Raw genomic sequence first — 24746 nt, 5'->3', positions numbered from 1 at the left:
CACATACATGCACACACATCCACACACATTCTCTCCTCTATTCCCTCACACTCGCACATATTCTCTCCTCTGCTCCCTCTCTCACAGACACACACGTACACATTCTCTCCACCTCTCTCTCTCTCTCTCTCTCTCTCTCTCACACACACACCTCTCCCCTCTCTCTCCTTTTCTGTTATGACGCATTCCTCCCAGGCCTGCACCCAACATCGCCTACAGATGTTATTTATTGAATTTTGAGAAGGCTCTTGGGAAGAGAGAGAGAAGTCCTGAGGGGCAGGCTGAGCGCAGGCTGCGATTGGCAGGTGGCTTTGTTAAGGAGCCCACCTTGTTAGCTTCATTAGGCTATGAGGATTCACTGCTCAGCTGTGGTATTATCCTCAATTATGCAGCGCTGTCGTCCCATCATACAACCCCCCCCCCCTTCCTCCTCCCCTTCTCCTCCTCCTCCCTCTGTTCCCCCCTCCCTCATAAATACTGGATCACTTCTCCTCCAAATATGTAAACAGAGTGATTGGTTGTGTTAATGCATTACATGTCGGAATATTAAGAGTTATGAGCGAGTGAATAGGTAAGAGCAGATAATGCTAATGTACTACTGGATTCACATGAGGAAAGGGGGGGGGGTGATGGGAGGGCGTGTTGGCCCTGTCCTGGGCTCGTAAAATGCAAATTCATACTGAAAGTAAATGTGAGTTTAGGAACGATATGCTTAAATAATTGAAGTGGCTTATCTTTTTTTCAAGCGCAGAGCTATCCGCCTGAATGTGTTTCTTCTCGGTATGAATAATTGTCTTCACCAGGATCACTCAAGGTGCGATCGACGTGACTGGAATGCAGAGCAGCAGAGTCAGTTAGAGAGAGAGAGAGAGAAAGAGGGAGGGAGAGAGAGACTGAGAGAGATACAGGGAAAAGGGTGAGGGCGGGAGAGATGGAGAGTGAGCGCGGAGGGGAGATGGAGAGAGAGAAAGAGGCGAGGAAGGGTTGCTGAGCCAGAGCGAGGAAAGAAGAGAGGAGGGGGCGAGGGCTCGCATTGCACACAGTAAATATATAAACGGCAAGCACTGTCACACACTGTGAGTACCTCTTCACTGATGTCATGCACGTCAATTTGATTTAGGGCTCATGAGAGGGAAAAAAACCTCACAAGCTACTTTTTTTCCCCCCGCAAACCCACATCAGAAATCGGACAAGGTGAAATACAAGCACGTAAGCTAAATTTCTCTCAACTAGCATTTCTTCCACCTCACCCCCCACTGTATTTCTGCGCTCTGAGACGTCTCCACACATCAGTCGCTTTTCCACAGCAGCTAGTCAGGCAAATGGCTAAGGAGCGTTCACTCTGACACCACCAGATTGACTCTTTGTGCTTCAGTTCCCAGTGCATTTCCCTCCTTTTTCTCTTAAACCACAACACGACATGCCGCCTATAGCTCAGAATATCTTATGTAATTTTTTATTTATTTATTTTTATTTTTTTAAATGGTTACGGCTTTGTGTCCTCGTGACATCAGCTGCAGTGCTACAAGATGTTGAAAATACAGCTTTTCCACAGATCTGCAGGATCTAACTCTTCCCGGAGGTGTTATTTCTCCATCCTCCACAGTGGCCAGGTCAATTGTGAGAAATGAGTATGAAATCCCAGAGTCTAAAACAAGTGAAAATTCAAACCCGTCTGTTCCGCTTCTATCTAATCCCTGTTGCTCAGAGATGGAGGCTTGTTAATAAATCAATTTACATCTCAAGAAGGTAGATAAGAGCATGTTATTTTTCTCCTGTATTGAACCGTCATTAGAGCAGGCGCGCACTGTGATCCGATCCTCATCTGTTGTGCTTAAATAGCATTAGATGTTGAATCCGCCGCAGGCTAATTGAATGTTCAGTTGGATGCTGTTCCTCCGACAGATTACAGTGGAGGAGTCGTTTTTATTAGCTTTAATACGGATACAGAATTGGGCTGCCTAATAAGGATGGCTATCCCCCCCCACTTCTCCTAATTTTTATTATCATTCCTTTCATGGTTATTAAATGAGGTGATTATCACTGACCACATCCTAAAGGGTTTTTATTAACTGAATAGAAAGCACTGAATAGTGGGGTACTGTGGATACAGAGAAACGTAATTAAGTCACGCCAAATGTTTTTGTGGTCGAAAGTTTTGCCCAGCCACCTCCTTGATGTAATGAATAGAAACCTATTGAGTAGCCAGAAGCAGACAGTGAAATGAATATGATAATATGCATGCGACCTTGCCAAGGCTGTGTGGATAGGGAGTGTAGATGAGCTGCTCAAATCTGGCCATGTGTCGAGGAAATTGTTGCACCGCATAGAAATGTGGAGAAGCAAGAAAGCCCTGGCTAATCTCCCCGTGTCGGAACAATAGAGAAACAGAGCGAGCCGATCAGTGCAGTCTTGATCAGTGTGTGGTTTTTACTGCACTCCTGGGCCTTGGACGTGACACTGGTTACTTTTAAATTCAGCCTCAGTGACAAATTGGCTTGGCAAAATCCTTACCGCAATCGCTTGCAATCTTACTTTAGCGCCACCCACTTCACCTACTTCTCTTCCTGCTTCCTACACCCCCTCCCAGCTCTGGAACCTTAAACCTCTTCTGGGGTAATTACTGCCTGTGTTTGGGGAAAATAATTCATAAACCCACACTATATTTAATTTGTGAGAGTCTGTAACAGCAGCATGGAGGTTGTCTTTCCCCAAAGCAGCCAATCCGTATTCCCCTAGCGTATCCTCCAGCACCTGTCTGCGGCGCGAGGTTTGCCTGGGAAGCCTCTCCGCTCCCGGAAGAGCTCTCCCCTTTTCTCATGCTGGTCTGGAAGATCCGGTTTGCACTGCGCCTTGATGGGTTCATTACGAGACGAGCTCTGACAGCTGATATTCAGATCAAAGCGAACAGACGTCGGAACTTTTCTCTGTCCCTCAGGCATGCTACGCGTTCACGCCGGCACGGCTCAGAGATAAGCGTCTGAAGGCAAGGTGGGAAGGAAAACGCAAGCCGTCATCACCTACAACATCTCTGCTCCTCCCTTCCATTAAAAAACGTGCCGCTTGCTAAACGAATTGAGATCTTGAGCCGGGATTGATCAAGAGCGTGACAGAGGTGTTTCTGTTCTGCTAATTAAAGCAAGGTTTCCAATAACACTCGCACATGCATCAAGCGGTGTTAAAGGCGAAGAGTTTAGGTGTGGAGAAAAGACTTTTGGATGAACGCAGATGAAAAATGGTGGTAGCTACAAACTCTGAGGGACGCCTTTATGCAGCTCATGCTAGCGATTCTCACAAAACATCTGTTTTTCAGTGTGAGCTCGCCTCAGCTTGAATACATATAACAGACCTCTCTGCTTTTACAAGCTCAGTGAGTGGCTCTGCGATCAAATCCCTTGCTCTCTCTCACGCAGACTCCCCTGTGTGTGTAATGAAACACCCCTGGTCTTTTCTCTCTCTTCAGGAAAGAGCTGTTGGACATAGAATTGCGTTTCTGATTTGCATTGTGTCGGAGGGGGCCAAGAAAAGGGAGTGAAAAATGAATGAGTAATCTTATCCAGGCATGTCGGACATTTAATCTGCGCTTGCCAGCCCTGTGCAGCCGGCGAAGTTTCGAAGCTTGTGTTGAATAGTAGCAGTTTAGAGAGTCTCCGCCTGAATAAGTCGCCAGCGTTTACCACTCCACCGGGGTGGGTGTGTGCATTTGTGCCTATAGCCTTCACCTGATATCACGTTTTGATTGAGTTATTATTTTCCCAGTGTGAGATTGTACCTGTCCACCTTGTGTCCCTCCTGTCAGCAGAACCCTGTAGATCCACAGCTAGTGACACGTTTATTGTGTACAGTCCGCTGATACTGTAAAACTAGAACTTTTTTATTGAGCCCATGGAACTGGTTTAAAAAAAATAAAAAATCCCATCAAATTAAAGCCCCGGCCTGGCTCTTGCCTTTGGTCTTGTTCTGTCTAGTGTGAACGTTTCTACAGCCGTTATGATGATCATCTCAGTTTCAGATTCTTTATACAGTGGTGCCAGTCCTAATCGGAGCACCGTGTTAACCTTCCCCAAAGCAGCCTCTGTTAATGATTACATCCATATTTATGAAGGCACTTTACACTGAGGAAAATCTTTTTGCAGCGTTTCAATTAATGTGGTTTGTCACTTACGCCGAGGCCCATGTTTGACAGTTCATTAAATCATTTTTGTTGGATTAGTCGTCATTAAAACCACTTTACCTTTAGTTGCTTACCTCGGCTGGTGAGATCAGAGAGCGAAATAGTATTAATTATCCAGGCGCGGACCTCATAAGCTTAATTGTCTCCAGGGGACAGGAGGGACATGTCCTTCCTACTTTTCAAAATGCAGGGTTTGCCCCTTTTCCCACTTCATATTATCCCTCCCACCACTTCTGAACCAAAAAACTACCCCCTTGGTGAACCCATACTGAATTCAATAACTGTTATTTGTTTGTGTAGTGGCAATATCCAGCTTGAGCATCGATGGGCTCGGCAGCGCTGCAGTAGGTTGATTGAGTCTGGTCTTTAGCATGCTAATTAAGGTTGGCCAGGCTTTGGAGAAAGCTGAGTGTTTTTTCCGTAGGTGCAAGAGGGGGCTGTAGAGGTGTGGAAGCAGCTGGTTCTGCCTGGGAAACCACACACACTCCTCCATTTAACAAAACTGTCAGGGCCTGCTGGCCGCCATGGCCAAGCAGCTTCTCCTCTCTGCTCCTGGCACGGGCACGAGTGGACATGTGACAGACTCTGAGCTTTGGCAAGGCCTTACTGCTTCAGACCCTCTGACTGGGGCTTTGTGTGTGTGTGTGTGAGGGAGCAAGAGAGAGAGAGAGAGAGAGAGAGAGAGAGAGAGAGAGAGAGAAGAGCATGAAAGCCACCAGCTCTCAAACCCCCTCCACCTTCTTTCAGCTCCCCCCAGCTCCTTCTGTCCAGTGCCAGCTGGGAGGTGTGAGGATTAGGAAATGCAGATGATCTCACCGAGTTCCCTAAACGTCTCTCTCTCCCGCACACACACACACACAGACCTTTTAAAAGGTCTCACTCATTCTCTCCATCTTCTCATTTACTGTTATTTTAGAAGAGTTTGTTTGTTTGCTTATTTATTTATTTATTTATTGAGTCATGGATTCATGAAATATTGTTCCAACCTGAAATATAGATTAAGTGGGAAATGTCTAAAGGGGGACAGTTTCCAACCCCAAGCCAAGCAAATCAGAGTCAACACCTTAACCGCTCGTCTAACACTCCCATTATTAAATTAGGAATTACATGCTTTTTCAGTTAGTTTGCTGTACGTAATGTGCTCTGGAATTAAGAAAATGCTTATTTTTCTCCAGACAGAGGACATTGAGGAGATTGCCAAGAAGACCCAAAGTTTAGCCAAGGAGAATAAGAAAAGGCAGAGAATCGTGGTCTTTACCCAGGGCAAGGAGGGCACCGTAATGGCCAAAGGTATGTACAGCTAACCTTCATGGACTCGGGTATTGAGCCATGAATAAGTACATATTCAAGAATCCTTGGATCAGACTGGATACAATGGATTGAATTGAGCTCTGAGTGCCTGGATTCTTGGGGAACAAGAAGCATATGTTTTTTTCACCCATTTACTCATTTACAGTAGTCATGATGTTGATAGATTTCTTCTGTAAACATTTGTGAATTGCCCCAAACAAGGTCATCTTCAGAACAGTACACCGTTCTCTCTGGCGGCCTTCGCTGTTGCGCTGTGTGAAATGAATTCACCCTTGGCAATGACCTCCTATCTCTCAGATGCAGAATTTCGAATCCGGAGGGTTGGAGCAGTCTGGGACATTGCTATGGTAACTGAGTGGTGGGGGTTGCTTTCAGCCGAGTTGATAAGTTTAACTGAATAGTAGAGAAAGCATCACAGTTGTAGCTGATTAAGCCAGCGGGGTTTATGGTTCAAAGCAAGGCGGTGGGTTTCGGCGGAAGGGAGGGGTGGAAGTGGGTGGGGGTGTGGGGGGGTTGAGCACTTTCTGCTCTTCTCCTTCTGCACCTGGCACACCGACTGCTCTTTCTCACCGGCCCTGATTTATATGAATCCTATTTGTTCAGCACAATTTCATTATATTGCCCTTTTGTCATTTGATTCATTGAGCACCTGAACTGCGCTGACAGTGGGATTGGGTGTTATAAAGATTCCAGTGGGATATATACCGTAAATGATTGTTGTATCCAAAACGTAATTGTAAAGTTTTTATTCTCCCTGATCGGTACAACCTTTCTTTCTGGGTCCACTTGCCTGAAATCCATTACGGATAGATTAGGTTTTTAACAGTACTGTATCATCATCACACACCCGGACACTGCCGAATGACTGTGAAACACCTCCAGGGATGGCGGTTTTGCCAGAAAGCTCAAACCTTGTGCCGTGCCTGTGCTCGCTGCTGTCGGCCTCCACGTCTAATCTCGTCCCCAATTCCACCTTACAGGATCAAAGTGGTGTTGAAAAGCAGCTAAAAACACAGCTCTTGCCAACTAACACTTCCACAACATGCTACCAGAGTAAAGCTGCAAAGCCGTCTGTATCGGTTCCACCACGCTGCCTTTATCACACTAACGCTAATAGCATTAGTCCCTCTGGGCTGATAAGGGTGCTCAAGCAATTGCTACTCCTGTAAAGTCTCATCAGAGGAAAGTGCTACAAGACAATCCTCCGCTTTTTTTCTGCTGCAGAACTGCCAGTTCTCCCTTCTGTTCTGGAAAAAGACTCCAGCTAAGTTTGAGCTTTAGAGCAAAGACCCTCCTGGAGGCGGTTTTCACACAGCTGATGAATGGCTGCCTGGGCTAGCCTCTCCCAGCCCTTTCATATGAAGCTGTGGGGTTAGTGGCAGCCCCCGGTGAACCCGATATGAAACGTGTGATGAATGTTAGGAGCACGGCGAGTGCATGTACGAGGGTGTTGCTCATAAAAAAAATGGCAAACTTGATAAATGTCAGCCGAGGTGTGGGCCCAGAATAAGTGGGTTCAAATAGCCGGGGCGACAGAAAGAGAGCAGGATATTGTTATTGCTCCCCGTAGCCCCCCGCCAATAAACATCAATATAAAAGAGAATTAAAGATTTGCTCAGGTTCCCAGAGGCTGCACCGAGATGCCGACTGATCCCCACATTTCATTTGCAATTTGCTCTCAGCACGGGGATGTGATCATTCTGCGGCCTCTGAATGTCACGATGAAGTTGTTCTAATGATGATGAAGAAGGCTGCGGATGATGGGCCCCTGGAGGTGAAGCTCAAAAAGAGATGCAGACTTGCGTAAGGAATAATGCACAACGGGCCGTGCGGTTATAGGAAAATAATTCCTCTTATAACCACAGCCACTTTTTAACAATTACAGTTTTCCATTTATTAATGATTAACGTCAGTGAGACAAATTAACTTCTTGTGTTCCTAAGAAAACCGCCATTATTTATTTATTTTTTTAAACCACAAAACACTTAGATGATTATTTGTTTATGAGCCTGGTCCCAGTTCATTAGCTGTTACTATAGGAATGATTATATCTTAAAACTAGAGCATTAATATAAACATATCGTCTGCCTTGCTGTCAGAGCTGACGAAAGTGAATCCGCTCCTTCTGATTAGAGAATTCAGCTGATCTGTGGTATAAATTTCTTTTGTAGTTCTCTTCCACGTTCTCTCCTGGCATAAATGTGACCCGTTCACGCTCTTCCGCATTAGCTGCCCTAATAAAAGCTGCCAGGGCCTAGCCCTTAATGAAGCACCACAGTGACACTGTTGAACACGGCCTTGCCCTGCTGACGCACCTATTACAGGCTGAAATTAACACAGCCAAGCCCACAGTCTTTGATCTAATGACGACTGAGTGTGCAAGGTCATCCAGCGGCTGCTGCAGAGATAAAGGGCTTAGCTGTGTCATGGTGCTGGAGGGAGGCTGTGGTATATTACAGTAGTATTTTTCTTCCCCGTTCATGAGCAAACAAGCATCAGAGACAGCACACACATTAATCAGGTAGTGGGAAGCTAACTGGCCGAGGCAGAGGGGTCGAAGCCGGTCTGATAAGGTCCCTGATCACTAGTGTGTAAACACAGAGTAAGTCCAGGCTTCTTCTTCTGGCACGCTGTTGATTTTGACACTGATTCATCAACAATGCAGGATTCACCAGGAATAGTGCGTCATGCTGGAAACGTGTGACAACAGCCGCTCACAGACGGGACATTTATGTCAACACCAGTGAAACGGAAAGCCATATACGAGGCCCATAAAAGAGAATATGAAGTCATGGTAGTTTCCACTGTGATTGTATAAACATGTTTACACAAACAGCACTGGTGAATTCATGACTTTGATTGGTCAAAGGGTGTTCAGTAAATTTCCATATAGCTGCAGGGATTATATTAACACACTTGTTGCAATATGCTGTCGTTTCTATAGTAACAATTTCCCCAAAGTCTTGTAGAGGCTTTTCTTCTTTTGGTTGGTTTTTTTTTTTATCTGTTCTTTTTTTTCTTGTTTTCTTTTGTTTTGGAGGTGTGTTTTTTTGGGGGGTTTTTTTGGAGTCACCGGTGTTAGAGTTAAAGCTACAGCTTTAGGTTTTTCATCAGAGGAACTTGAGGCTATTATGAATAGGATTTTCCTGATAAGCTGCATATTTCTGTCTTGTTAACTTTGAGAGAGAAGAGAGGCTGGTGAGACAAACTGTTGTAATAATAGTAATGGATAGAACAGGCATTCAAAGACATTAAATGTAACTATGATTGAATAACCAGTGCCACACGTCATTCCTAAATGCATAAAGAACGAAACTGCTGTGGAAAAAGGGGGAATAAAACATTTATTCAGATTGTTGATTATTTTCCTGTTCCAGCACACCCCATCATGTTTTACTCTTTACTTAAAACATGCCTGAGAATATAAATCTTATTTGGCTTCCTTTATTGATTCTGTGTTGCATTTAAAGAGTTGCTCACCTTGGAATTGGACTTGCTCTTAGGGAATGTGTCTAATACTCAGTTGTTTGCTGTGATTTACCTGCTCCTAATGAAGTCCCCAGAGAAGCCTTTTGGTTTTTATTCTCTGTTTTTCTCCCTCTCTAAGCCTTCAGCAAAGGTCATTTTGCACTCATAAACACACACTCGACTGAGCAAGAGCAGGGAATTTTTAAAGCAGCAAGTGAGGTCTGGGTTTCATATGCCTACAGCGTGGGAGAGAGGTTAAGAAACAAGATGTGATAAACAGCATGAATGGCTTGCTTTGACTAAGCCATTTTTATTGATAAAACGTCGGCTTTGGTTGCTTGAAAATATTTGATTTATTAAGTGTTCATTTGCTGTGATTTTGACTGGCCAGTTCCCGCGCTCTTGCTTCTGAATGCTGATCATTAACCCCACATGCACACAATTCATACCGTGTGGGTTTCTCCAGGTTACACACTACGTGTGAAAGGATGGACACGGGGGCTATCACTCCCCGCTATTGATCATGACATCACCTCTGGCTGCAAACTGATTAGCATGGCCAGGAAGTGAGAGGAAGTAATCAATGTTTCGCTTTGAAAAGGGCAACGCGGCCTCTTAAAGCTCTGTCCAGCCCACACCTCCGATTGTTCGTGCCAGTTATTTCCTGTCTCTCTCTGCATGGTGCGGCTGTTTATTAGCTGGTAAATGTGTTGGTCACGCTCATCGTTTTCTCACCCCTGTTTGGAGCTCGTGAACAGGAAGTGGACTCTGGCTTCCTCAGGTCTGTTGCGGAACTACTCCTGCGAGTGTTTGTTGACAGAGGAGTGGGTGAGGGCTGGATTACAGCTGGATGTTTTTTTTATTTCTCTCAGTTTTCCAGTGGCTCCCACAGAACATTTCTACTTGGCTGTCCCAGAAGCACCGAACATTCATTCATACGTCTCTTTACATAAGCACTTAAATTAGATACGGCATTAAGATATAGAAATGTAACTGTAACATGACCTTGGGTGTGGATTTGTTTTGATTCATTATAAGCTTCATCACATGATGGCACAAATCTTTATTGCATTAAATTGCTGAATCTCAACAATGTTGTAAATATTATGATGGCCACGTCTGCTATTCAGGTTCTATAAATAGCCATAAACAGAACCCATGCATGTTGTGTTTTTTTTTTATTTTAAATAAACGTTGAGGCGGTCCTGCACATTTATAGAGCAGATTCCAGGAGCCGTTATGGAAGAAGGGTGTTGGGTTCATCCTGACCCAAATAGGTCCACAGCAAACACACAAACATGCAAACAGAACACAGACGAATGCTCCTGTTATCAAGAAACAGCTGTGAGGAAGAGCTATTAATACAACTTCACGGCCACTGAGGTGTAATTTTCTTGCCTTTTTCTGTTTCTTGATTAGTCACTAAAAGTTTTTTTTTATTATTATTATTATTTCACTTTCTGCCTGCGCTTGTAAAAATAAAAAAAAAAGAGGAATGGCAAAACCGCAAAAACTGTGGAACTCCCTGTGAACAAGACGATGTTTACAGGGTGCACCACAAGCCAGGAACAACAAAGACAACTTTTGGCAGCAAAGTTTTAATTGCCATGCCTATTAAAGAGCCCTGCCAATGGCCTCTTTTGTGTTATACATTAACATGAAATTGGTCCTGGAACTCTCCCAGTCTAACCAAAGCAGCATGCTCATGGCCAAGTTCAATAATCTGTTTTGAATAAAGATGCGATGTGTAGCCTCCAGCCTGATGAAATGAAGGAGGATGTCCATCACTGGTGGTTAGAGAGGAAAATCAGAGCAGTGTGAGGCAGTGGGGTGTTTACAGCACAGTTTTTTTTTCCTGAATTCTCCTCTCTGTTTGTATTTGGCCTAGTTTTGCTCTATCTTTCGCGTGCTTGAATAAATTGCTCTCATTCACATTGAGCCACGACTTGTGTAGACCCACAGTTCAGAAGTGATTCATCTTCACAATATAACCATTTTATTTCCCTGTGGTGAACTCTATATCCCCTCAAGGCCACAACTGGCATATTGTTTTGCACATTTATAACAAACTAGGACTTGGATTAAATGCTGATGTATCTCTAAAAACAATGTGCCATATACAGACAAGGTATTAAATATCCTCGATTATTTTTTGCTCATATGCCTATTGACTGAACATCAGGAACTGGTTTGAACACATCCTCTTGGACCAATTAGTGGCCTGGATTTGGGGAAGGGGGTAGGTTTTACTTTTTTTTTTTTCCTTCCCAAAGCATCTGCTTCTTGCCTCCATTCGCTGAAACTCTTGCCATTGTCTCCATTGAGAGTGGAGAAAGGCTTCTGGACACCATTTGGCACCCAAGTGGATGGACGCCACGGAGAGAGTGCGGCATGTCCTTCAGCTCAGCCCCTCTAGTTTCTCATGTCCTCCTCCCATTATCATATCAATTGGTGCAGCTTGTTGAAGACAAAGTGAGGTTATGGGAACCACCTAGAGCGCCATGCACCATTAAACATCAATGCGGGGGGGACGTGCACATGTGCAAGTTCAGCCTTGTTTACCAAGATGGAAGAGGGGCAATGCGTGTAGCTCATTCCCTCTACAGCTTACAGGCTTCACAGTGCACCCCAAATTAACTTCAGATGCCTCCTTAGTCACTGAGGTTTTATTGTCTGTGTTTTTCTGTTTTTTTTTTGTTGTTTTTTTTTTTTTTTTTTAAAGGTGTCTTTGCATTTGGCAATGGCTCGCATGAAATCAGCACGGGTTTGACTTGTAAAGGTACTGCTGCGTTGTGCAAGAGTTGCGAGTCTAATCTGTTTTTATTGTGAACGCCGACTGCTGTGGGTGTTAGCTGTTAGCTGGTGTGTTGTAATGTTTTGGTTCTTAGAATCATTCTTATTCCTGATGAGTCACCTCCACAAGGCATGTTCCAGCATGCCTCTTGTGTGTGTGTGTGTGGGCATGTTTTTATATCTTGCTGGGGACCAAATATTCCCACAAGGATGTGGATATGTGACTGTTTTGACCTTGTTAGACTTTTTTGTCTATTTTATTACAAAATATAATTGATTTAGGGTCTGATTTAGGGGTAGCATTGCGCTAATTATCTGTATTCATTAATAACAAAAGTAAAAAGATGTTTGTGTGTGTGTGTGTGTGTGTTCAGGATGCCCGGTTCCTCTGCTGTCTATCCCACATTTCTTCCTCTTGAAATATTAAATTACTGGAAACAATTGCATCAACATGTATAGAAATCCGAGGATGTGCAGATTCTGTGAAGGTTTGTTATTCACTAATCCTCGGGATGTTGCGAGACTGCGTGTTGGCCTTTTTTCGTTTTCATTTTCCTTTCGTTTCGTTCAACCTACTTGTTTTTGAGTCATAGAAGGAAGTAGAATCAGGTCAGATCAAGTACAGAGGAAAGAACCACATACAGTTTTGTGTAGCATACACTACTGTCTGGTCACACACACACACACACGCTTCCTTAAGGCAAACCATAGAATAACACGAGTTAAGTGAAGTTGAACTGCATTCTCCGTCTTGCTGTTTTAATTGGAGGCACCTTACCTATTTTACCTACGCAGCAATTATTTTAAGCTTTAATTGCAAAATTACAGACAGATCATGAGTTGCATCGAACTTAATTCACATGTACGATCCTTTAGTTAATCATTTCGGGAGAAAGGCGGGTGAGCATGCTTCATCGCCTGCATTAATTAGGCAAAGTCGTTTTGCTGCTAATTAGCTGATTCTAAAAGGATCTGCTTTTTTGTGTAATTAATTATCAAAGACACAATCGGCTGCCTCGTTCAGGGAAAAACCGCTCGCGCACACAGAGCAGACATATCTGGAATGCCTGTCATTGCATCATGTTTTAAAGCCTTGTCCTCCCTTGCTGTTTGTTTGCATGGTGTGCAGTACAGTTTTCCACACAAAGAGCTGGTCTTTGACTCCTACTATGAACAATTAGGTGTATAGTTGTAGCTCAGTGTTGCGTTGTTGAAAAAATACTGAGCTTATTATCAGCTGAGTAAACATAAGCTTAAACTAACACTGGCTCTTTTTGCTTTCCGTGTTTTTCCTCTCATTTTTTATTTTTATTTTTTTTAATTCATGTCGGCATGCCAGGGAGCTCACATTTCGAGGTGTCATCGAAGACGTCGGAGTATACCGTTCTGTAAACAGCCAAATTTCCGAAGGTAAATCAGTCACGTCTCTGGCGCTGGCTTCCAGCCTCGCGGTAAATGGTGTTTTCAGAGTGTACTCAAAAATGGCAGGCAGCATCAAAGATTAGGCTCGCTGAAGTGTTCTCTTACTGCAAAGCCCTCAAAGTTACAGCAATATCCTCTGACTCAGTGAGGCTCATTTCACTCTAATGGCTGATAATGCCATAAATAAAACAGCAGTGTTCAGATCCGTGGATGTGCGCAAAGAGCCACTGAGAGGGAACAGAAGAAGAAAGAAGTCTATAGAGGGGAAGTAATAAAAACTGCAGACACACTGGTTTTAGTCCTGAACCAGAGCACCTGGAAGATCATTAAAACTGAATGTGGAGCTAAGATGGATTGTGCTAAATGTTATTTTAAGCTTACAAGCTCTCTGCTTTGTGCATTGCCAAGTGAAACTATTGCCTCTGCTCGGGTACAAGGCTCTGGCTTATGCGAATGGCTCTTCACCTCTGTTTCTCATTGTCTGTCATTCAGACTGTCCCCACAGATTTCTCATTAGCTTTGGAGCTCAAGCTTGTCTGTGCCTCTGCTGTGCCCCTGATTATTAGCATGTGCACTGTATTTCTCTGTGTAAATGAATCTCAGAACTAATGCCACCAACTGACTGATGAGGTCTGGTTACATTCATCCTGCAAGTATGTGGATTGCTATAAATGACTGAAGTTATTTACAGTGCATTAAACACATTAGGTGCTACTGGAGCTGGGTAATTTGTTATGCATAACACACCACAGGCTGTGCTATTACAGGGAAATAATCCACGCCGAGGTGGTGTGTGGCGTGGGCTATTACCGCTCTGAAGTGGATTATGTGTGTGCTGTTTCTCTTATACCACAGCCGATCTCCAACTATTCTTCATTCATAAACGAATGGCACGTAGCACGTTTTAACCATTTGTTAATACATGTATGGTTATGGAATGTCTTGCAAGACAGGTTAGCACTCGGGTTATAGCAGCTACAAACAGTCGTTCTCTCACTTTCTTACTTTTTGTAATGCAAAAACGCACAGCTTCTCATCTGAAACTGTAAAAAGACGAACTCCGCTGTAGCAAAGCTGGCCGTTACAAAGCACTGACACCCGAAATCAGAGCTCTACTGTGACAGGAAATGAATCGACACCTCCTGAATTGACTAACATTTTAAGTTTAAACTATTTTAAAGATTCAGTACACAATTATAACCAGAAATCAATCAGAAATATCACAGTGTCTTCACTGTCTCAGCAAAGTGCACTGTAAAGCAATGTAAAACAGTATCTGTATGATCATGTGTTATTGGTGCTACAAGTATTAATGTCATTGCATTATTGTTTGCGATTTATCATCAGTGCTGAATGCTTGTGTGTAACCCGAATCTGTTTGCTCACAGGCGAAAAGGTGGAAACGTTCCCCGTCATAGAGATTGACCAGAAAGATATTGTGGACACCAATGGAGCTGGAGATGCGTTTGTAGGAGGTACGGTACCAAAGGCTTTGAAATGCACGGAATAGAATGTAAATTATTCACACGGTTTAATCATGACCAATTTGTCACCCTTTATTACCCAAATTCATCAGTCTGTTAGCATATTAGCATATTTATTTATTTATTTTTAGCCTAATGTTCAACATATTAGCAAACCAGTCTATTCATTTTAAATACACAGTAAAATAGTTTGACTGATGTTGGATAAATTCAAGTGAATCTGGCTAGCAGGTTTAATCCCACAGTTAGCTGGCTTGATAGCTTGCTAGCAACCTTTGCTGCTGGCTTACACAATATGATAGCATGACGTTAGCAAGCCTGATGTGCCTGTTAAGCCTGCTAAGCCTGCAATAATAAGGATAATAGTCTTTAATTATAATGTGCTGTTCGGTTTACATTCATGTTAGCTAGCTCACAGGCAATCTTGGATACTGGTTTGCGCAATATAAACAGTGGATTTTTAGCCAAACAGCTTGTTTTAGCCATCAATTTGCATTCATGAACTACTCTTTTGAGTAAAAAAAAATCCCAAAGTGCTTGTTAGTAGTTTTATTACAGAAGCCTAATGCAGAGGCTTTCATTAGCTAGTTAAGTGTTATCACCCAGATGCAAACACACACTCAATTTATTATCATTGATACTGTATAACCGATGTCTTTAACAAACCAGCCAGTTGCCATTTTATTCTGGGAAATAGTTTCTGTTGTAAAATAGTTTTGTGTTATTTTTTTTTTTTTTAGAGGTAATTCAAGCATTTTATTCAAGTCTTTCTTTTTTTCAGGTTGGTTTCAGCATAATACCAGTTGTATAAGTCTTTAATTCCACTGTATATACAGACTACAGTAACAGTACAGTAGACTGCCTTGTTTATGGGATAAAAAGGATCTTCTTTCAAGGAGGACTAATAGAGCTTCTCAACTCATTGTGGGCTTCACTTAATAACTGTGTACTGTTCAGACTTCAAACAGCCGGTGTGCATGTCTACACCTGAGCTGGACTATGAGCTCAACCATAACACTCGTTTTAGTTCTCATGCAAAAACGGAAGTTCTGCTGGTTAGAATTCTGGTTCTCCTGCATCTTTATGTCTCTTATTCATTTATTTATCCATTCATTGGATCCTTTTATCCAGCTACCAGCCCATCCATACGTTCAGCCAGCCAGCCAACCCGACCCACATATCAATCCATCTGCCATCCTTCTACCCATCCCTCCAGCTATCCACCCATCTACATACTCACCCACCCACTAGTACATCCATCTAAACACCCATCCTTCTACCCACAACATTTATTCACCCATCTAACCCTCACTCCATCTACCCACACATCTACCCACCCATCCAGCTAAAACAACCACCAGTCAACCCAACTATCCACCCATCAATACACTCACCCACCAGTCCAACTATCTACCCAATCATCCAGCTATCCAAACATCTACATACCCCCAAACCAGTCCATCCGTCTACCCACCTAGCCAGCCAGCCAACTCCTTTTTTCTACCCACTCAGCTCTCTACCTCTCTATCTGCCCACCTATCCTGTCAACCCACAATCCACCCACCCAGTCACACACCCACAAATCAGTCCATCTGCCCACATACCCATCTAGGTCCAAATCAAACCAGGAACCTGCCACACCACCGTGATCCCTGTAGCTTTATATATCTAAACAGAAAGCTTTTATTGTCTCTCTGTCTTTCCCGTAGCTCATCCAGTCCGTTTCTGACACTGATAGAGCTATGAGCTTGTTTGCACGAACGTCATATTGATTTTTTCTTTTTTCTAACTCGTTTATCCATACCAACGAGAGGTGGGAGGCCATCGCTCCACCATGCTGGAAAATGAATTTGCCAGCTGTTTTTCAATGTGCCTCGGTGGTGTTGCAGAGTGCAGAGATCTAGGTGGGAGTGCTCAGAGCCTGAGGGCTGCTGGAGGAGTTCACTCCTGTACATCACTGAGGACGGCTCTCCCAGCACCTTTCCTCCCCCCCCACTAAGCCTGATTTATTTAATCTTCACACACAAAAGTACACATGGTTAAAAAAGGTCAATACCAGACCACATACTTGCACTGGGTCATGTATGTTTTTGCCATGTTTGAAATTTTTCACATTTTTGTGCGATTAGTTACATTATAAATTATGTGTGTGTGTGTGTTTGTGTGTCTGGAAAGATGTGTGTAATTAAGTTTAATGTTGTCCACCCACTTGTAACAGATTGTGTTTCTTTTCAGAAAGCATTTGTATAGTATAAAGCTCTCTGACTAACTTCTCTCTCTCCCTCTCCCTCTCTTCCTCTCTCTCCCTCCCTCTCTCCCTCTCTCCCTCTCGCTCTCTCTCCCTCTCTCTCTCTCTCTCTCTGTGTGTGTGTGTGCGTGCATGCAGGTTTCCTGTCTGAGCTGGTTCAGGATAAGTCTCTAGAGCAGTGTATCCGTGCTGGACACTATGCTGCTAACGTCATCATTAGACACTCAGGCTGTACGTTTCCAGAGAAGCCTGACTTCCACTGAGAGACGAGTGAACTTTGCCACCCCAGTGTTATGGGACTGATGCCTTCCTCCCAGTGTTTAATTGACTTTTTTTTCCCTTCTTCCTTTGATCCTCGGTTCTCCCTTTCCCTTCTCGCATTCAGACTTCTGTGCCTCTGCCTCACAGCAGCCAGTCCCATAACATGATGTAATCACAGACCTTTTACTTAATACCAATCTAATGTTTACAATATAAGCAACAACCCAATTCTATAAACTGAAAAAAAATGCTTTTACTGGTTTTTTTTTTTGTTGTTTTTTTTTTTGTTCCCTGCATGTCAAACATACACATAAGTCACGTGCAGTGACAGTGACCATTTTGTCTCTATCTGAGCAGGACACAAATTTTTTTAAACACCTTCCAGCCTTAATGTCTTGTTTTGAACAGTCTGGGTTTCAATTAATTTCATGTGTTTTTAAAGGCCAGTCTCAAGCTATTTTGTGCTTTTAATTTTGTAATAACGAAGAAAGAATATGTATGTACTGTATGTATGTGGTAATGCACGTACACTCTGTCTGAACACTGACAACATTAAAATGCATTTCTTTCATCACAAGCAACTTTCTTGTCTGCTTATGTTTCCTGCTATTAATTTGATGCACATTACCATATGTAGAAGTCGACTGATCTCTTTGTATATATTGAAAAGTATATTTTAATTCAATTTTATTTGTATAGCACTTTTTATGGAAATCTGGATAGAGCATTAGATCTGTAATGAGGCATCAGTGGCAAAGAAAAAGTTCCGGAGATGTTATGAAGAACAAAGCTGATAAGAGCGGCTAGTGGGATTATAAATCATTACTCTTCCACAGTTGTATACTCGAAACAATATAAATTCAAACAGTAGTGAGTGTATTGAAAGGATGAACAGTATAAGCTTTGTGAATAAGAGCCCTGAGATGAGAACAAGCAAGTCTTAATGATTACAGCAGCAGTTTTTGGGTACAAGTCTCCAGTATGCAAGGGACGTTTTCCAAATGAAGCATGGATGAGCATTGGGCATACACTGTTTGTTAGCTTTTAGGTTATCCTCGTAGGATGATCCAAATCCAGCAGAAAATGTGCACGAAGCTCTGAGAAGTAGCAGCATCGGGTTGAATCAGGCAGAGCCAGAGGGCGAGACGAGTCAGCATTCATATTAGGTTAGCTAAATACTCTTGCAGGGGAAGAAGAAAAAAAAAAGAATTCTTTGGGTATTTAAGAGTTTTTAGCTTCCTCTGATGAGGAAAGGTTTATGCAAAGGACCTTTAATAAATTCCCTATAGATAGGAACTTTTTCCTTTACAGTTTATACAGTCTCTCATGTCGCACAAGTCGTCTGATGGGGAGTGTTTGTGCTAGCACGTTTGTTCTTCTGAGCGTGCTTTTTACACTTTCTTAGCTGCAGTTGGAACCTTTGTCCCTCTTGATTATAGTGGCAACACTACAAGAGGTCGTCTCTGTTATGGGATTAGTAGCAGCTATTCATGGCCATCATTAGGGGGAACTGAAAATACAGCTGTCCCTTTGTCCCTCTCTGGATGTAGCTGGTGACTCTGTTCATTGCAAATCCAGGTACAAAACACGGTGCAGCGTCTGATCACACGGCTCAGGTTTCTAAACCAAACCTGTGATATCATCAACATACTTTGACCCACAACGAAGGCAAAGTCGTTTAAAATTCATTCACACATCTGCACACACGTCCTCCACCCACTCACACACTGTTGCAGCTCTTTTTTTTTTTGTTGTTTTTTTTTGTTTTTTTCCTTTTCTAGCCGTCTGCCTGTTTTACAATGCAGCTGGGTGTTCTCAAGATCCAAGAAAGTTGTCTGTGAAGTATAGTTCACTCTTCAGACAAATTCCAAGTATTTGGGTGACTTTTCATCGTGTGCAGACAGAGCCTATAACTCCAGGTCAAATGTAAAAACCATGCACAACACATCCTAGGAGTAAAAGATGAGAGTTCTGTTTTAGTGCCGCTGCCAAAGAAAGATACTACTTTTAAAAATATATATAAATTTGTACAATTTATAGACAGAACTTTCTTCACTTCCAGGCAGTTCCAGCAGATGTTAGAACAGCGACCTCGAACCGGTGCCCTTGTACATCGAAGATATTTCGCATACGTTTCCGTCTGTATAATTTGTCATCTGGTAAAATTGCTCAACTTTCCACTGTATCCATTGCACCACTGTGTTGCTGATTACTTCCTTTGAAAGCGTTTGTTTGCTCTAATCTGAAAGCTGTGTACAAGTTAAAAAAAAAAACGCACATTCAGCAAAGATTTGGTGTCTAGTTTTAATCCAGATCCTCTGACTCATGTTCAGAGAGCTCAGGTTTCTATTTCTTTGTTTGTTTTTCTTTATAAATGAATGAGTAAAAGCTGGCACGTGAGACGCTAAACATCAATAAATGCATCTTAAATGTTTGACTATTAGGTTATAGAATTCTTGTCTGAGAGCATTTCAGATCAGTTAAGATTAAATGCTAGGTTTAAAAGAAGGACTGTGTCTAAACCATGCCTTGAATGGTTGTAGCTAACAATTAATAAGAGCTAGAAAGTTAGCCTGGTTGTATTAGCATAATTCAGCCCTGCAGTGACTTCCATTAATTCCTAGCAGTTTTAGCGTGTTTGAGTGAAATATTGCTTTAATTCAGTGTGAGGTTGTGAAAAAGAGTCAAGCTGGTGCCATATAGCAATAAAATCCAATGATCTAATTATACGGTATAGATAATTGTGTTTTATTGCTATGTCCAACAGCAGCCAATACTTTTAATCACACTGACTGAAAAGAACTTTCTAGTAATTCTGATTGCTTTCTCACGGGCAAAATGGATACAATAGCAAAAGGATTAAGTGTGTATAGGTATAAATGTGCCCAGAATGTTTCGCTACAAAGAGCTGAAATCAAACTTGCCGAAACGTGAATGGTGTGTGAGTTAGAACACACACGCACACACACAAAGACACACGTCGTGTGAGATCACCTTGATTGAGTTTTGCTGGAAGCTAATGAAGGCTGCTGCCAAACTGTAACTGTTTTCCATATGCCTCAGGTTTTAATTGGCATTACATTTATCTTTGTTAAGGCAGAGGAAATAGCAGTATTTCAGCATTATTATTTTCAAATGCCACTATAATGAGGTAATGGCTGGAATCATCAAGACAAGTAAGCAGTCTGTCAGTTTGAAAGTGTAGAACAAGCTAAACTTGTATGAGTTGTAAATCATTTAGATATTTTACTCCGAAACATAAAGGAACTTTCCAGCCTGAAGCACAATAAACACGTTTATACCGATACATTTGTGACGGGTTTAGCCGTTCGGCTGCTAATTGATTAGTCAGTGCAGTATTTTGGTTATTCATGTGAGAAGTTAACAGATGTGTGACATGTAGTTTTCACACAGGAACACGGCTAGCTCGTACAACAGCATTTAATAGGAGAGAAGTAAATCGCAAGCAAGAGCTTCTGTTCTGTAACGTCGATGAGAAATCCATCAGAGATGTAGTCTAGACAACAAACATTGGACTCAAGGTTCCTGAATGCAATGCAGCTACACAACACAGACGTTACTGACTTATGACAGAAACTCAGGATGACAAGTACAGTGGTGATGATGGAGGTATTAGCATGAAAGCTGAAGCTTTGGAACTCGATCTGTTTGAGCAGAATGTACAGAAAAGTTGGAGGGAAGGGTTTGCTATCAGCAGGTAGTCAAACAGCATTGTGGGTAATGTGGGGAATGCAGGAAACCAGAAACCAAGTCAAAATAGGCTGAAGAAAGAAGCGGGATTTTTTTTTTCTTTTAACTGGGCTTGGTAAAGATGAATAGATACGCTGGGAGTGTATCAGTAGTTTCTAGTCTATTATCTGCACAGCAATATCATGATTCAGTGTGGTCTCTTCCTTATAAGGTTATCTTTTTCATTTTTTATTTTTTATGTTTATCTCAAAGTGTATCCATTTATTTTCTCAGCTACATTCTCAGGGGGGAAAAAACATCTTCTAATCTGTTCCTATCTTTGTCAGTGGGGTGGTATCATCAAGTTCTGTTCTTTATATTACGTGGCAGTGTAAATATACAGTGTGACCCTCCGCCCAGATTTCCTGTATTTTTGCAAATTTATTACATAAAATGGTTTCAGATCCTCATACATATAATCAAAATGATACTAGGATAACATGATAAAATGCAAAATAATGTTAAAATATCATGTCATTTATTTAAGGAAACGGTTATGCAACACTTAAAACACTAATGTAATAAAAAGAAATTGTCCTTTTAACCTTATAACTGGCTTTGCTACCTTTAGCATCAACATCTTCAACCAAACACTTCTGATAACTGGAGGCGAGTCTTTCGCATTGCTCTGGAGGATGTTTTAGCCCACCCCTTCATTAATTACGCCACACTGGAGGGTTTTTGAGCATGAACTGCCTGTTTAGAGTCTTGTCACAGCATTTCATGGGGTTTGATTCAGGAACTACTCAAATACCTTAATGCAGATACAGGCTTGCTCTTGTGCATCTGATGGCCATCTTGTTGTGCAACTCAGCTGCACTTGAGCATTAGATAACAGACTGATGACTGAACATCTCCTTCAGGATTTTCTGATAGAGAGCAGAATTCATGGTTCCATGAATTAAGGCAAGTCACCCTGCTGCAGGCGCTGAAGCAGCAAAGCACCCACATGTCACCACTCCACCACCACCATGTTTGACTGTTGGTATGATGACAGTGGTGGCTCAAGTGGTTAAGGGTTTGGGTTGTTGATCAAGAGGTTAGGGTTCAAGCTCTGGCAATGCCAAGCTGGGCAATTGAGCAAGGCCCTCAACCCTCTCTGCTCCATAGCTGCCCCTGCGCTCTGATCCCAACTTCCTTAACTGGGATATGTGAGGAAAAGAATTCTACTGTGCTGTAATGTATGTGTGGTGATAATAAAGGCTTCTTATTATTATGTAGATATAGAATGCTGTGTTCAATATATGGCAGATGCAATGCCAGATGTGTGCCACTTTTGACTTATCAGTCCATAAAAGAAGCATTAAGGTCATCATTGTGTTTACTGAAAAATGTTAGATGAGTATTCAGTTCTCTCTTGATTAGCAGAGGTTTCCCACCCACAATACTCCAGTAGATACCATTTTGCCCATTTTCTTTTTAATGGTGGGATAATAAATGCTGACCTTAAGGTCTGCAGTTCCTTAAATGCTCAACTTGCTTTTTTGTGACTTATTGGATGAGTCAGTCTGATGTACTAGGACATTAGGAAGACAAGTTTGGCCCTACTAAACAGATTCACAGTGATTCCAAGTTTTCTTTATGTGGAGATAATGGTTCTGTCTGAGCCTTCCTGAATTCCTTTATTCATGTCTGGGTGTGTCTAGTCTAATTTGGCAAAGTAAATTAGGTTAATTGGTTAACTGAGTAACTAAGGAAGGCATTACATACTTTATCAAACATTTTTGATAACTTTTATTCTTCAATAACTGAAAATATCAATTAAAAGCTGAGTTTGCTTAGGTTTTCTTTGTCTTTTATTTAATTGTGTTTTGTGTTTAAATACAAAATAGAAGACATCTTTTTTTCCAGCACTGTAACTTATCTTTTACTTTAAGGATCACTCTTGTACCTTTAATTAACTTTTAGAGTAATATATTGTGGTGACGTGTTGGTGCAGCTGAATTGTTGCTTCCTCACAGCTCCAGAGTCCAGGGTTTGATTTCTGTCCTGAGTCTGTGTGGAGTTTTTGTGCATGTTCTTCTTCTGTCTGTGTGGGTTTCCTCTGGGTTCTCTGGTTTCCTCCCACTCCTTCAAAAAACATGGCAGTAGGTGGAATGGCTATAATAAATTGCCCTTAAACAAGTGTTTGAATGTGTGTTTGTGTGTGTATGCTGTCCTGTGATGAACTGTTATCTCAGGGATGGTGTATTCCTGACACAACACCCAGTGTTCCTAGAATACACTCCAACATTCACCATGACCCTGACCTGTATAAAGTGCAAACTGAAAGTGAATGAGGGAGCGAGTAATACATTAAAGATTCCCTACATGCACTTTTCCAGATAAAAGATACACACTAAAGGTACAAAAGGTGTACCTTTGAGGGTTCCATCCCAATGACAAGGGAAGGTTTACAGTTTAGTGTCATTTTTCTGAGCGTGCACAAAGTATATGAATGCCATAATTTGGAAATTCTTAAAAGTTTACCATAAACGTATACATGTATTTCAAATGACATGCATGCATACTCATATTCTCTCCTTCTGCATGTAATGTGAATTGTCCTTTTTTTTTTTTTTTTGCATTATGGACCTTGAAAGTTAACCCGATTTTATTTGCTCGTCTGTACACGCTTATCTCCTCACGTCTCGCTGCTTTTCTCTTCTCCGCCATGGCGTGTGTGATGTGCAGTAATGTACATTGTTTTTTACAGTGACCGATGTGATGTCACATGGCGCTCGCAGCGAGTCCTCTCTCCTCTGTGGCTGATGGAAGTGCTGAAAGGGGAGGTACTACTTTGCCACACACTCTCATGTAGATTAACCTTTCAATTAGTTGTTATATCAGGTTCCCTCTGCCTCCGCCGCGCTTTTTATTCGCTGGATCAAACGGGACCCGCTGGATTTTAATTGACCCCTTTACGCGATTTTTTATTTTTTACGCCGCTTCAAATAAACCCGTTTATTAAGTGCTTCCGCCAGGAGCCGAGCGACCGCCGAGCAACTTGAGGTAACGGAAACGTTCTGGCTTTAAGCTCAGCGACACCCGAGCTGTGTTTAGAGTTGTTAATTAGTCATAAATGTTTTAGTCCGTTCAACTTGCTGTGAGTGATCTGACTTGATGGAGTGCAGCGATCAAGTGCTCGACACGCATAAATGGAATTTTCCAGATCGCACCGATTTCCAGCAGCTTGATGTCGAGTGAGCGGACGTTAGCTTAAGGCTCGTGTTGGTTTGATTTAAGATTGGATGCGGGGCGCAGTCATCACCGCGCACTTTTAAGCGCTTTGATTTAACGATCGGAAACCATTAGAACCGATCCGAACGCAGATCCGACTTGCAGTGTGGGAGCTTGCACTTTATCGCGCATTATAAACGCAATTCCTAACCGTGTCCAAAATAGTGCACGAAACAGAGAGCGTTTAAACAGCGTGCTCGCGCACCACAGGCGAACTCGTTTTTCAGAGTTTGAGCCCACATTGTGGGCTATACATCACGATGAGACACGCCACAAATCATCCAGACAGCCTACACTTTTGTTAATTAGATGATCATTACATTTCTGAAATATGTCTCGCTGTTGGTGATGTGCGCTAATGCCTTCGGCTTTAAATTCTGATTAGTGGACTGTGTGTGTGAAGGTAGAACGCGAGCGCGCTGGGGCTTCAAGTTCAATATCGATTGATTGGGTCGATTCAAAAGATGATAATTATGTGTCCACGGACGATATTTTCGCGTCCGATTTTGTGCACGCACAGTGGAGAATTGCAGGTGTGCCATTTGATATGTCACGCGCAGACAGCGAACAGGGAACAGTGGTCACCTTAAAAGGCGGGTCAAGTGATTATTGACAG

At 42.4% G+C, this 24746-nt stretch overlaps 2 protein-coding genes across 4 annotated transcripts in view; both read left to right on the top strand.

The window, feature by feature from the left end:
• adka (adenosine kinase a) overlaps positions 1-17540 on the top strand; it is a 137916-nt gene extending 120376 nt beyond the window's left edge. For all 3 annotated transcript variants that reach the window (XM_058386089.1, XM_058386087.1, XM_058386088.1), the window contains 3 exons: positions 5350-5464; positions 14557-14643; positions 17039-17540. In XM_058386089.1, the coding sequence (XP_058242072.1) occupies positions 5350-5464; positions 14557-14643; positions 17039-17163 (327 nt within the window). In that variant the 3' untranslated portion in view covers positions 17164-17540. The remainder of the gene's footprint in view (positions 1-5349; positions 5465-14556; positions 14644-17038) is intronic.
• Positions 17541-23686: 6146 nt separating this feature from the next.
• The window catches only part of kat6b (K(lysine) acetyltransferase 6B), a 33015-nt gene continuing 31955 nt past the window's right edge, over positions 23687-24746 (top strand). Inside the window, exon 1 of the mRNA XM_058380294.1 lies at positions 23687-23902. The gene's annotated coding sequence lies outside the window, so the exon portion shown is untranslated. The remainder of the gene's footprint in view (positions 23903-24746) is intronic.

This window comes from Hemibagrus wyckioides, linkage group LG03 (genome assembly GCF_019097595.1).
Source record: "Hemibagrus wyckioides isolate EC202008001 linkage group LG03, SWU_Hwy_1.0, whole genome shotgun sequence".
Classification (NCBI taxonomy): Eukaryota; Metazoa; Chordata; class Actinopteri; order Siluriformes; family Bagridae; genus Hemibagrus; species Hemibagrus wyckioides.
Note: the sequence above shows the minus strand (reverse complement) of the source record. Positions and strands in the feature narration are given on the sequence as shown.